Source organism: Salvelinus alpinus, chromosome 28 (genome assembly GCF_045679555.1).
Source record: "Salvelinus alpinus chromosome 28, SLU_Salpinus.1, whole genome shotgun sequence".
Classification (NCBI taxonomy): domain Eukaryota; kingdom Metazoa; phylum Chordata; class Actinopteri; order Salmoniformes; family Salmonidae; genus Salvelinus; species Salvelinus alpinus.
In genome coordinates, this window is record NC_092113.1 from 39,931,508 (window position 1) to 39,946,707 (window position 15,200).

The following is a 15,200-nucleotide window of genomic DNA, read 5'->3' on the forward strand; positions in this document are numbered from 1 at the left end:
AGAGAGAGAGAAACTCTGTAGACGTGGAGGAAGAGAGAGAGAAACTCTGTAGACGTGAAGGAAGAGAGAGAGAAACTCTGTAGACGTGGAGGAAGAGAGAGAGAAACTCTGTGGGCGTGAAGGAAGAGAGAGAAACTCTGTAGACGTGAAGGAAGAGAGAGAAACTCTGTAGACGTGGAGGAAGAGAGAGAGAAACTCTGTAGACGTGGAGGAAGAGAGAGAAACTCTGTAGACGTGAGGGAAGAGAGAGAGAAACTCTGCAGACGTGGAGGAAGAGAGAGAGAAACTCTGTAGACGTGGAGGAAGAGAGAGAGAGAAACTCTGTAGACGTGAAGGAAGAGAGAGAGAAACTCTGTAGACGTGGAGGAAGAGAGAGAGAAACTCTGTAGACGTGGAGGAAGAGAGAGAGAAACTCTGTAGACGTGGAGGAAGAGAGAGAGAAACTCTGTAGACGTGGAGGAAGAGAGAGAGAAACTCTGTAGACGTGGAGGAAGAGAGAGAGAAACTCTGTAGACGTGGAGGAAGAGAGAGAGTGGAGGAAGAGAGAGAGACAGAGACTCTGGAGGATTGATCATTTGGTACAAATCCAAACTACAAAATGTATTTGATCCCCTCAAAATGGGTAAATATCACATTTGGTTAATATGCGCAATATACAGTATATCCCCCTCAGAATCCCCATATTGCTCAGAGGAGATCTTCCCCACCCTTGAGGAAGAGACGTGCCATTTCCAGGCCCAGGGAAATGTGCTCATCTGTGGGGACACAAATGCGCTCACAGGAACACTACCTGATCTAACGACCACAAGAGGGGACAGCTTTATTACAGGCCATACTGTTTCTAACTGTCTTCATCTCCCCCATAGAAACAACAGTGACAGCACCATCATCAAAAACGGAAGGGATCTGTTGCAGCTCTGTAGAAGCCTGGGTCTGTACTTTGTCAATGGTAGGTTACGGGGGGACTCTTTGGGGAGATTCACCTACTGCTCACCTCTTGGCCACAGCACAGTAGACTATATGATTACAGACATTGACCCTTTCTCTCTCAGCTCATTCACTGTCAAGCCACTAACACCTCTGTCTGATCACAGCCAAATTACCTTGTTCCTCAAAAGAACAGACATGGAAACAACCACCCATTCACAGCCCAGTGAGCTGTACAACATCAGACATTCACAGCCCGGTAAGCTGTACAACATCAGACATTCACAGCCCAGTAAGCTGTACAACATCAGACATTCACAGCCCAGTGAGCTGTACAACATCAGACATTCACAGCCCAGTAAGCTGTACAACATCAGACATTCACAGCCCAGTGAGCTGTACAACATCAGACATTCACAGCCCAGTAAGCTGTATAACATCAGACATTCACAGCCCGGTAAGCTGTATAACATCAGACATTCACAGCCCAGTAAGCTGTATAACATCAGACATTCACAGCCCAGTAAGCTGTATAACATCAGACATTCACAGCCCAGTAAGCTGTATAACATCAGACATTCACAGCCCAGTGAGCTGTACAACACCAGACATTCACAGCCCAGTAAGCTGTACAACATCAGACATTCACAGCCCAGTGAGCTGTACAACATCAGACATTCACAGCCCAGTAAGCTGTATAACATCAGACATTCACAGCCCAGTAAGCTGTACAACATCAGACATTCACAGCCCAGTGAGCTGTATAACATCAGACATTCACAGCCCAGTAAGCTGTACAACATCAGACATTCACAGCCCAGTGAGCTGTACAACATCAGACATTCACAGCCCAGTAAGCTGTACAACATCAGACATTCACAGCCCAGTAAGCTGTACAACATCAGACATTCACAGCCCAGTGAGCTGTACAACATCAGACATTCACAGCCCAGTAAGCTGTACAACATCAGACATTCACAGCCCAGTGAGCTGTACAACATCAGACATTCACAGCCCAGTAAGCTGTATAACATCAGACATTCACAGGCCCAGTAAGCTGTATAACATCAGACATTCACAGCCCAGTGAGCTGTACAACATCAGACATTCACAGCCCAGTAAGCTGTACAACATCAGACATTCACAGCCCAGTAAGCTGTACAACATCAGACATTCACAGCCCAGTGAGCTGTACAACATCAGACATTCACAGCCCAGTGAGCTGTACAACATCAGACATTCACAGCCCAGTGAGCTGTACAACATCAGACATTCACAGCCCAGTAAGCTGTACAACATCAGACATTCACAGCCCAGTAAGCTGTACAACATCAGACATTCACAGCCCAGGAAGCTGTACAACATCAGACATTCACAGCCCAGTAAGCTGTACAACATCAGACATTCACAGCCCAGTAAGCTGTACAACATCAGACATTCACAGCCCAGTGAGCTGTACAACATCAGACATTCACAGCCCAGGAAGCTGTACAACATCAGACATTCACAGCCCAGTAAGCTGTACAACATCAGACATTCACAGCCCAGTAAGCTGTACAACATCAGACATTCACAGCCCAGTGAGCTGTACAACATCAGACATTCACAGCCCAGGAAGCTGTACAAAATCAGACATTCACAGCCCAGGAAGCTGTACAACATCAGACATTCATACAGAAGGGCCCAAAACAGCACAGAAGAATACCAGAAAGCAACCAGTAACCAAAATATCCAAACACTCTACTTTGTGGACACCACGTCCACTCACATGGTTGTCATGGGTGTAATGGTTGTCATGGTTGCCACAGGTGTAATGGGTGTAATGGTTGTCATGGGGAGGATAAGAGGGTTCTGAATAATGCTTTTCTAGGTTTCAACCTATTGATCTCTCGCCTGCAGCCTCCTTTGTCATGGTCCGGTATTCGGTCCAGTATTCACAGTTATGTGTTGTGTGTGTTATGTGACCTATGGTTGCGGAGGGTGGGCTCCATGTTTCAGAGAGAGAAAGAGAACGAGTATGTATGTGTGTGCCTGTGTACCTGTATGCAGGTCAACCTACCAGTGACTATGGTGTGTTCTCCTCCAGAGCAGGAGAAGTCTCCGGAAGTGAGCAGGAAGCAGGTTGCCTCTTTCTTGCTTGTCTTGTTCCCCCTGACCGACCGGGAGCGTTCTCGAGCGTCGCCGTGGGCGTGCCGTAGGTTCCACTTCTCGCTGGGTGACAGCGGCTGGGTCAGGCTGCACCCCTCATCCGACGACAGAGCCAAGTTTGCGTCTCCATTCTGCTTGGAGTCTGAAAGGAGGACAGACTTGGTTCATAAAGAGTAAGATCTAGAATCAGGTTCCTGTTCATGTCATCTTTTTCATTAGGATATACAGGTTAGTTGAGGTAATATCTACATGTTTTTTATTTAATTTTTTATTTAACCTTCACTTAAAGAGGTTTTTTTTCATTGAGATAACATCTCTTTTCCAAGAGAGACCTGGTCCAATAGCAGCAGGGGGAACAACGTGTACAGTGCATTCAGAAAGTATTCAGACCCCTTCACTTTTTCCACATTTTGTTACGTTACAGACTTATTTTAAAATGGAATATAAAAAAAAGTCCTCATGAATCTACACACAATACCCCATAATGATAAAAAATACAAGTATTTTGACCATATGCTTTGAGACTCGAAATTGAGTTCAGGTGCATCCTGTTTCCATTGATCATCCTTGAGATGTTTCTACAACTTGATTGGAGTCCACCTGTGGTAAATTCAATTGATTCAACATGATTTGGAAAGGCACACACCTGTCTATATAAGGTCCCACAGTTGACAGTGTATGTCAGAGCAAAAACCAAGCCATGAGGTCGAAGGAATTGTCCGTAGAGCTCCGAGACAGGATTGTGTTGAGGCACAGATCTGGGGAAGGGTACCAAAAAATGTCTGCAGCATTGAAGGTCCCCAAGAACACAGTGGCCACCATCATTCTTAAACGGAAGAAGTTTGGAATCACCAAGACTCTTCCTAGAGCTGGCCGCACAGCCAAACTGAGCAATCGGGGGAGAAGTGCCTTGATCAGGGAGGTGACCAAGAACCCAATGGTCACTCTGACAGAGCTCCAGACTTCCTCTGTGGAGATGGGAGAAACTTCCAGAAGGACAACCATCTCTGCAGCATTCCACCAATCAGGCCTTTATGGTAGAACGGCCAGACGGAAGCCACTCCTCAGTAAAAGGCACATGACAGCCCGCTTGGAGTTTGCCAAAAGGCACCTAAAGGACTCTCAGACCAGAGAAACAAGATTCTCTGGTCTGATGAAACCAAGATTGAACACTTTGGGCTGAATGCCAAGCATCACGTCTGGAGGAAACCAGGCACCATCCCTAAGGTGAAGCATGGTGGTGGCAGCATCATGCTGTGGGGATATTTTTCAGTGGCAGGGACTGGGAGACTAGTCAGGATCGAGGGAAAGATGAACGGAGCAAAGTACAGAGAGATCCTTGATGAAAACCTGCTCCAGATCGCTCAGGACCTCAGCCTGGGGCGAGGGTTCACCTTCCAACGGGACAACGACCCTAAGTACACAGCCAAGACAACGCAGGAGTGGCTTCGGGTCAAGTCTCTAAATGTCCTTGAGTGGCCCAGCCAGAGCCCAGACTCGAACCCGATCGAACATCTCTGGAGAGACCTGAAAATAGCTGTGCAGCGACGCTCCCCATCCAACCTGACAGAGCTTGAGAGGATCTGCAGAGAAGAATGGGAGAAACTCCCCAAATACAGGTGTGCCAAGCTTGTAGCGTCATACCCAAGAAGACTTGAGGCTTTAATCACTGCCAAAAGTGCTTCAACAAAGTACTGAGTTAAGGATCTGAATACTTAAGTAAATAAGGTATTTCTGTATTTTATTTTTAATAAATTAGCAAAAAACATCTAAAAACATGTTTTCGCTTTGTCATTATGGGGTATTGTGATGTCATTATGGGGTATTGTGATGTCATTATGGGGTATTGTGATGTCATTATGGGGTATTGTGATGTCATTATGGGGTATTGTGATGTCATTATGGGGTATTGTGATGTCATTATGGGGTATTGTGTGTAGATTGATGAGGAAAATGTTTTATTAAATCGATTTTAGAATAAGGCTGTAACGTAACAAAATGTGGGACAGGTCAAGGGGTCTGAATACTTTCCGAATGCACTGTACATGGCAAAATGGATGCTAGATCAGCATTACTGGGCTTGATTGAGCATGCCAGGCAGATTGGATCCAATAAAATATTCAAAAAAACTGCTAACTCCGCCCATCTTGCGCTCCAGACAGACTGGAGCAAACGATCATACTATTGGACATGTTTTTTCCTCAATATCAAATTATTTCTGAGTAACAATTAAGTACGTTACTGGGATTGTTTTAAAATGAAAAGGGCAATTTTTCAAGCAAGAATTTTGCTAGGACTGTGTGGGAGTGTCCTGAGGGGGGTGGGGGAAACAGAACATGTACTGTTATTGGCTGAGAGGTTTGGAATTCGCTTTGAACTAATTTACCACACGATGATGTCACCATGGAAGGCCAAAACTCCACCCCACCAAAACAGGCTGAAAATTCAGGCCGTCTTTACAAACAGCTGTTACACTAAAAGGCCATTATCATCATGTTCACGTCTTCACAGTATTACTCCAACCTCATAGTGTGGACATATATAGGAAAATCAAATTTTTTTGACTGCACTGGGCTTTGGGATGTAGACCGATGAATTATATTGTATTTTGATAGTGGAGCAAGCAAAAAGCTGACTCTGAATTTAACAAACGTATTTTTTATCTGGGAGGGGTATATTCATGATTGTATCAAGTTGTGTTACTGTGTTTGCGGCTAGGGACAGTAAACCTGGAAAGCTATGATACTATATGATTACAGTAAAAGGTATATTATGTTTTTTTTCCCCTCCACGCCACTCTGTTGTAAAAGAGCACCACAAATACTACCAGCATATCATACCTTATGTCAGTGAAGAACTGCAATACTGTGGTGATGTGTTCATTAGTAATGTGTTTAAGTTGAATGTGTGAGTTTTAAAAGGGTGAGTTGAATAGGTTTGAATGACTTGAATGAGTTACGAGTGTCAATGGGGTGAATCAATTATACATCCACTTACTACTGTACCATTATGGCACCAAGAGGATTTAGTGAAGGGATAAAGTGCACAATGAAAATGGTCTATGAATGTTTCAGTGTGAATAAAGGGGTGGTAGTGTGATGTGTAAGGGGAGTTGTGGTTTGAAAAGGTTGAATGAGGTCTGACTTTTAATGGGCTGGAATGGTTGACGGTTTGAAAAGATTAAACATCCACTTATCATTGTGGCCTATGGCGTATCATAAAGATGCTTTCAAAAAATACTTTTGTCTAAATAAAGCGTTAAAGGGATGAATTAGTACGGTAGAATTTTTTGTATTTCAAGAATCTAATTTGAATTGGTCTGACCTGAGCGGTTCCTGTTGATATGATCCTCTGCAGCCAGCGGACACGTATCACTCTGAGTACTGTCCCTGGGAGAGGTAGCGACAGACTTCCCGAGCGAGGCCGTGTCCGTGGGAGCGTCCGGGTTCGGATTGTGCGCCTTCTTCTTCTTAGGCAGCTTCTGCTTAGCCATGGCCAAGGAGTAGTACATCCCAAAGTTATTGACTATAACAGGCACGGGCATGGCGATGGTCAGCACCCCCGCCAGGGCGCACAGCGCGCCCACTATCATGCCCAGCCACGTCTGGGGGTACATGTCCCCGTAGCCCAGGGTGGTCATGGTGACCACGGCCCACCAGAAGGAGATGGGGATGTTTTTGAAGTGGGTGTGGTTGGAGCCGCGAGGGTCGTCCGGTTGGGCCCCTATCCGCTCTGCGTAGTAGATCATCGTGGCGAAGATGAGGACGCCCAACGCCAGGAAGACAATAAGCAGGCAGAACTCGTTGACGCTGGCTCTCAACGTGTGGCCGAGAACCCTCAGACCGACGAAATGCCTGGTCAGCTTGAAGATCCGGAGGATCCGGACGAAGCGGACCACCCGCAGAAACCCCAGGATGTCGGAGGCCGCTTTAGAGGAGGACAGGCCGCTGAGGCCCATCTCCAGGTAGAAGGGCAGGATGGCCACGAAGTCAATGACGTTTAACATGTTCTTGATGAAGAGCAGCTTGTCGGGGCAGCAAACGATGCGGACGAAGAACTCAAAGGTGAACCAGACCACACAAACACCCTCCACCACGGTCAGAATGGGCTTGGTCACCACCTAGAATAGATCACATTATACATTAGATTATACATTAGATTATACATTAGATTAGATTATACATTAGATTATACATTAGATTATACATTATACATTAGATTATACATTATACATTAGATTATACATTAGATTAGATTATACATTAGATTAGATTATACATTAGGTTATAATTAGATTATACATTATACATTAGATTAGATTATAGATTTGATTATACATTAGATTATACATTAGATTAGATTATACATTAGATTATACATTAGATTAGATTATACATTAGATTATATTATACATTAGCTTCGATTATACATTAGATTATACATTAGATTATACATTAAATTAGATTATATATTAGATTAGATTATAGATTAGATTATACATTAGCTTCGATTATACATTAGATCAGATTATACATTAGATTATACATTAGCTTCGATTATACATTAGATTATACATTAGATTAGATTATGCATTAGCTTCGATTATACATTAGATCAGATTATAGATTATATTATTGAATTTAAATTCAGGGATCATTAAAGTATATAATATATCTATCTATTAGATGAACTATTTTCTCCCATCAGGAGAAATTCATTCAGTCACTAAAATGTGCTTATAAACATTTCCCATTATACAAAAATACAAGACAATGCAATACAATACAATACAGTACAATGCAGAACAATACAATGCAGTACACTACAGTACAATACTATACAGTACATTACAGTTAAATACAATGCAGTACAATACAATACAGTACAATACAGAACAATACAATGCAGTACACTACAGTACAATACAGTCCATTACAGTATAATACAGTACATTACAGTACAATGCAGTACAATGCAGTACAATACAATACAGTACATTACAGTACAATACAATACCGTGCATTACAGTACAATACAGCACAATACATTACAATACATTACAATACATTACAATACAATACAGTACAATACAGTACAATACAATACAGTACAATGCAGTACAATACAGTACAGTACAATACAGTACAATACATTACAATACAATACAGTACAGTACAATATAGTACAATACAGTACAGTACAGTACAATACAATACCGTGCATTACAGTACAATACAGCACAATACATTACAATACATTACAATACATTACAATACAATACAGTACAATACAGTACAATACAATACAGTACAATGCAGTACAATACAGTACAGTACAATACAGTACAATACATTACAATACAATGCAGTACAATACAATACAGTACATTACAGTACAATACAATACCGTGCATTACAGTACAATACATTACAATACATTACAATACATTACAATACAATACAGTACAATACAGTACAATACAATACAGTACAATGCAGTACAATACAGTACAGTACAATACAGTACAATACATTACAATACAGTACAGTACAATACAGTGCAATACAGTACAATACAGTACAGTACAATACAAAACAATACAATACAATACAGTACAGTACAATGCAGTACAATACAGTACAGTAAAATGCATTGAAAAAAGCCCCATTACGTTTAGGTGCTATCCAGAAACAATGAAATGGTCACCATATTGCTTTCATCTGTCCAATCTTCTCAGATCTCCACTAGAGTCGAAGGGCGGTAGCAGCTCTGGGTACTTTCTGGACAGGATCAATAGTCTATTGACAACGAGGATCCCTCTGTCTTACCTCTACTGAGACCTCCTCAGTGTGGTTCCCCACCACCACCACCACCACCACGCGTTCTGTTGTACATATAGTAGTACTACGTATAGCCAATACAGTACAATACAGTACATATAGTACATATAGTAGTACTACGTACTACGCCTATTTACATCTAAGTATCTCTCTCACCTCCACCAAGATCACCACCTCGGTGTGGTTCCCCACCACCACGCGTTCCGTGCGGTTCTGCAGGTCGTTGAAGTACTCGTGGGTCTCCAGACAGAACGTAGTGATGGAAACCAGGATAAAGAACAGTGAGGCAAACGCTATGCCCTGCAACGAGACAATCAATCAATCAATTAATCAATACATTGACACATTAAATCAAACACTCGACAAATCAAATCAATTACATGTATTTATAAAAGCCCATTTTACATAAGCAGTTGTCGGAAAGTGCTTTCATAGTACAAAACACTCAAAGTCAGTGAGAGGAAACATGTTGGACAGGACATAGCTACAGGACACAGATACATACTAGTTACTATAGTAACGGCATTGTACCAGCATAGTAACGGAGCTGAGCATTTTCTGCTATTACACAAATGCAGTAGGGACTGTTGCTTATTCCATGCTGTTACTAATGTAAAGTGTTACTGATAAATATACAGATGACATGATCCATTGTACTTACAGAGGATCCATTAAAACTGTGAGAGAGAACACAGAGTTACCCGCCTACAGCTTTTATTTCAGCTTTACTGGCTGATTTCTGTTCACAGTAGCAAGATAACAATTATTCTGTAAAAATACCAGTCCAGGACAGTCACACCACAGAACCAACAGTCACACCACAGAACCAACAGCAGGCAGCAGGGAACAGTCACACCACAGAACCAACAGCAGACAGCAGGGAACAGTCACACCACAGAACTAACAGCAGGGAACAGTCACACCACAGAACCAACAGCAGGGAACAGTCACACCACAGAACCAACAGCAGGGAACAGTCACACCAACAGAACCAACAGCAGACAGCAGGGAACAGTCACACCACAGAACCAACAGCAGGCAGCAGGGAACAGTCACACCACAGAACCAACAGCAGACAGCAGGGAACAGTCACACCACAGAACCAACAGCAGATAGCAGGCAACAGTCACACCACAGAACCAACAGCAGACAGCAGGGAACAGTCACACCACAGAACCAACAGCAGGGAACAGTCACACCACAGAACCAACAGCAGACAGCAGGGAACAGTCACACCACAGAACCAACAACAGGGAACAGTCACACCACAGAACCAACAACAGGGAACAGTCACACCACAGAACCAACAGCAGACAGCAGGGAACAGTCACACCACAGAACCAACAGCAGGGAACAGTCACACCACAGAACCAACAGCAGGGAACAGTCACACCACAGAACCAACAGCAGACAACAGGGAACAGTCACACCACAGAACCAACAGCAGGCAACAGTCACACCACAGAACCAACAGAAGACAGCAGGGAACAGTCACACCACAGAACCAACAGCAGACAGCAGGGAACAGTCACACCACAGAACCAACAGCAGGTAACAGTCACACCACAGAACCAACAGCAGACAGCAGACAACAGTCACACCACAGAACCAACAGCAGGGAACAGTCACACCACAGAACCAACAGCAGGGAACAGGGAACAGTCACACCACAGAACCAACAGCAGGGAACAGTCACACCACAGAACCAACAGCAGACAGCAGGGAACAGTCACACCACAGAACCAACAGCAGGGAACAGTCACACCACAGAACCAACAGCAGACAGCAGGGAACAGTCACACCACAGAACCAACAGCAGGGAACAGTCACACCACAGAACCAACAGCAGGGAACAGTCACACCACAGAACCAACAGCAGACAGCAGGGAACAGTCACACCACAGAACCAACAACAGGGAACAGTCACACCACAGAACCAACAGCAGACAGCAGGGAACAGTCACACCACAGAACCAACAGCAGGGAACAGTCACACCACAGAACCAACAGCAGGGAACAGTCACACCACAGAACCAACAGCAGGGAACAGTCACACCAACAGAACCAACAGCAGGGAACAGTCACACCACAGAACCAACAGCAGGGAACAGTCACACCACAGAACCAACAGCAGGGAACAGTCACACCACAGAACCAACAGCAGGGAACAGTCACACCAACAGCTATCTGCGTTTACTCATAAAGGAGGATGCAGCAACAGAGCGAGAGAGTGGAAACTGTGTCAAAACTCGAGAAACTATCACTAATCTAGTACACAATTGATGGTTTACAAGGGCAAGAGGATGACTCTGGTCAGCATTCACAAACAGATCACACTCAGACCAGAGAACAAATCAGATTCCAGAGCAACAGCCTCTATAATCTGGCAGTGCTGTAAAACAGGGCAGGCAGCATTGTGAGGGCCTCCAGCCATCAGCAGCCATAAGGCCCATCACCTAACCAGCCATCAGCCACCATGCAGCCACAAGGCCCATCATCTACCCAGCCATCAGCCACCATGCAGCCACAAGGCCCATCATCTACCCAGCCATCAGCCACAAGTCCCATCATCTACCCAGCCATCAGCCACAAGGCCATCAGCCACATGCAGCCACAAGTCACATCATCTACCCAGCCATCAGCCACAAGGCCATCAGCCACCATGCAGCCACAAGGCCCATCATCTACCCAGCCATCAGCCACCATGCAGCCACAAGGCCCATCATCTACCCAGCCATCAGCCACAAGGCTCATCATCTACCCAGCCATCAGCCACCATGCAGCCACAAGGCCCATCATCTACCCAGCCATCAGCCACAAGGCCCATCATCTACCCAGCCATCAGCCACAAGGCCCATCATCTACCCAGCCATCAGCCACCATGCAGCCACAAGGCCCATAATCTACCCAGCCATCAGCCACAAGTCCCATCATCTACCCAGCCATCAGCCACAAGGCCATCAGCCACAAGGCCCATCATCTACCCAGCCTCCAGCCACAAGGCCATCAGCCACAAGTCCCATCATCTACCCAGCCTCCAGCCACAAGGCCATCAGCCACAAGTCCCATCATCTACCCAGCCATCAGCCACAAGGCCATCAGCCACAAGTCCCATCATCTACCCAGCCATCAGCCACAAGGCCATCAGCCACAAGGCCCATCATCTACCCAGCCTCCAGCCATCAGCAGCCATAAGGCTCATTGTCTACCCAGCCATCAGCCACCATGCAGCCACAAGGCCCATCATCTACCCAGCCATCAGCCACAAGGCCCATCATCTAACCAGCCATCAGCCACCATGCAGCCACAAGGCCCATCATCTACCCAGCCATCAGCCACAAGTCCCATCATCTACCCCAGCCATCAGCCACCATGCAGCCACAAGACCCATCATCTACCCAGCCATCAGCCACAAGTCCCATCATCTACCCAGCCATCAGCCACAAGGCCATCAGCCACAAGGCCCATCATCTACCCAGCCACCAGCCATCAGCAGCCATAAGGCCCATTGTCTACCCAGCCACCAGCCACTATGCAGCCACAAGGACCATCATCTACCCAGCCATCAGCCACAAGGCCCATCATCTACCCAGCCTCCAGCCATCAGCAGCCATAAGGCCCATTGTCTACCCAGCCATCAGCCACCATGCAGCCACAAGGCCAATCACCTAACCAGCCATCAGCCACCATGCAGCCACAAGGCCCATCATCTACCCAGCCATCAGCCACAAGGCCAATCACCTAACCAGCCACCAGCCACAACGCAGCCACAAGGCCCATCTCCTAACCAGCCATCAGCCACCATGCAGCCACAAGGCCCATCACCTAACCAGCCATCAGCCACAAGGCCCATCATCTACCCAGCCATCAGCCACAAGGCCCATCATCTACCCAGCCATCAGCCACTATGCAGCCACAAGGCCCATCATCTACCCAGCCATCAGCCACAAGGCCCATCATCTACCCAGCCATCAGCCACAAGGCCCATCGTCTACCCAGTCATCAGCCACAAGGCCCATCGTCTACCCAGCCACCAGCCACAAGTCCCATCATCTACCCAGCCATCAGCCACCATGCAGCCACAAGGCCCATCATCTACCCAGCCATCAGCCACTATGCAGCCACAAGGCCCATCATCTACCCAGCCATCAGCCACAAGTCCCATCATCTACCCAGCCATCATCTACCCAGCCATCAGCCACAAGGCCCATCATCTACCCAGCCATCAGCCACAAGGCCCATCATCTACCCAGCCATCAGCCACAAGGCTCATCAGGGATGGAGCAGGGAGGCCCAGAGAGGCTTGGAAACAGAGACATGTTTACATCAGCTCTCCATTAGATCTCACCTGAGTCTATGTAAATTCTGTGTGTTCTATTATCTTCATGTGTTGTCATCGCTTGTCGATCAAATCTAGTTTGATAAAGAATTATTAAATGATTGAGAATACACCTACGTGTAGTTCAGTGGAGGCTGCTGAGGGGAGGACGGCTCATAATAAAGTCTGGAATGGATTTTCAATGGAAATGGTATAAAACACATCAAACACGTGGTTTCCATGTAGTTGATAACCATTTCCATTGACTCCATTCTGGCCACTATTATGAGCCGTCCTCCCCTCAGCAGCCTCCACTGGTCTAGTTAAACTGTTTACAGAAGAGAATCGTGGCAGGTGTCGGTTCCTGCCTCTGACCTTAAACTCCGTTTCACCGCTGAGAGTTCCTGGTTCAGCATTCTCCTCATTTCCTGCTCATCTCCCACAATAACTCAGTACGGGTCAGGGTTAGCATTGTGTTCTGTGTTAGCATTGTAAATAAATCCAAAGTACTGTACAGCTGATTGATTTGTGTGGGGAGGGCTGAATGTAGATATGAAAGGTACCTGGTGCCTGAATGGCATTGATGACAAGGTACATATTTAACCAGCTGCTATCCAGTTGAGCAGGAGGACGAGAGAGGACGACAGATGTCTTCCATTCTGTCCATGATCCTATAGTCAGAGCTAATAAATAATGTTCTGCCTGCGGCTATGGAACCCTGACCTGTTCACCGGACGTTCTACCTTGTCCCGGACCTGCTGTTTTCAACTCTCTAGAGACAGCAGGAGCGGTAGAGATACTCTTAATGATCGGCTATGAAAAGCCAACTGACATTTACTCCTGAGTTGCTGACTTGTTGCACCCTCGACAACTACTGTGATTATTATTATTTGACCATGCTGGTCATTTATGAACATTTGAACATCTTGGCCATGTTCTGTTATAATCTCCAACCGGCACAGCCAGAAGAGGACTGGCCACCCCTCATAGCCTGGTTCCTCTCTAGGTTTCTCCCTAGGTTCTGGACTTTGTAGGGAGTTTTTCCTAGCCACCGTGCTTCTACACCTGCATTGCTTGCTGTTTGGGGTTTTAGGCTGGGTTTCTGTACAGCACTTTGAGACATCAGCTGATGTAAGAAGGGCTATATAAATACATTTGATTTGATAACCCTAGAGTCCTCTCACAGTGAAAGGGCCGACTCAAATTGTGCCCTATTTCCTACATAGTGCACTCCTTTTGACCAGGTCCCTTGTCCAAAGTAGTGCACTACAGAAGAAAAAGGGCGCCATATGGAATACATTACAAAATATACGAGGGAATATGAAAAGAGACGGTTTTTTGGAGGGGTTGATTGTTGATAGCGACGTTTGTCGACCTCCGTACTCAGTTGGTCACATCCTAATCAAAACCAGCTTGATGATGACAGTTACATCACACTGAAGACAGTTACATCACACTAAAGACAGCTACATCACACTGAAGACAGTTACATCACACTGAAGACAGTTACATCACACTGAAGACAGTTACATCACACTGAAAACAGTTACATCACACTGAAGACAGTTCCATCACACTGAAAACAGTTACATCACACTGAAGACAGTTACATCACACTGAAGACAGTTCCATCACACTGAAGACAGTTCCATCACACTGAAGACAGTTACATCACACTGAAGACAGTTACATCACACTGAAGACAGTTACATCACACTGAAGACAGTTACATCACACTGAAGACAGTTACATCACACATTCTTTGGACAGAATGAGCACCATCAATCTTTTAATGACGGAAGGAAACATTTTGATGGAAAGACAAATCTAGAGTACTTCACTACAAAGAAAATGTGTATCTCCTTCTTCTCTGGTCAGTTCTCTGGTCTCTAGTCTGTTCTCTGGTCTCTGGTCTCTCGTCTGGTCTCTGGTCTCTGGTCTGGTCTCTGGTCTCTGGTCTGGTCTCT

The 15,200-nt window shown here is 45.5% G+C and overlaps 1 protein-coding gene across 1 annotated transcript in view; it reads right to left on the minus strand.

Annotated features, from left to right (window-relative positions):
* LOC139557861 (voltage-gated potassium channel KCNC1-like) overlaps positions 1–15,200 on the minus strand; it is a 61,183-nt gene that overhangs the window by 18,037 nt on the left and 27,946 nt on the right. Inside the window, exons 2-4 of the mRNA XM_071373123.1 lie at positions 9,072–9,215; positions 6,400–7,195; positions 2,987–3,217 (exon numbers count right to left, since the gene is read on the minus strand). Of these exons, the coding sequence (XP_071229224.1) occupies positions 2,987–3,217; positions 6,400–7,195; positions 9,072–9,215 (1,171 nt within the window). The remainder of the gene's footprint in view (positions 1–2,986; positions 3,218–6,399; positions 7,196–9,071; positions 9,216–15,200) is intronic.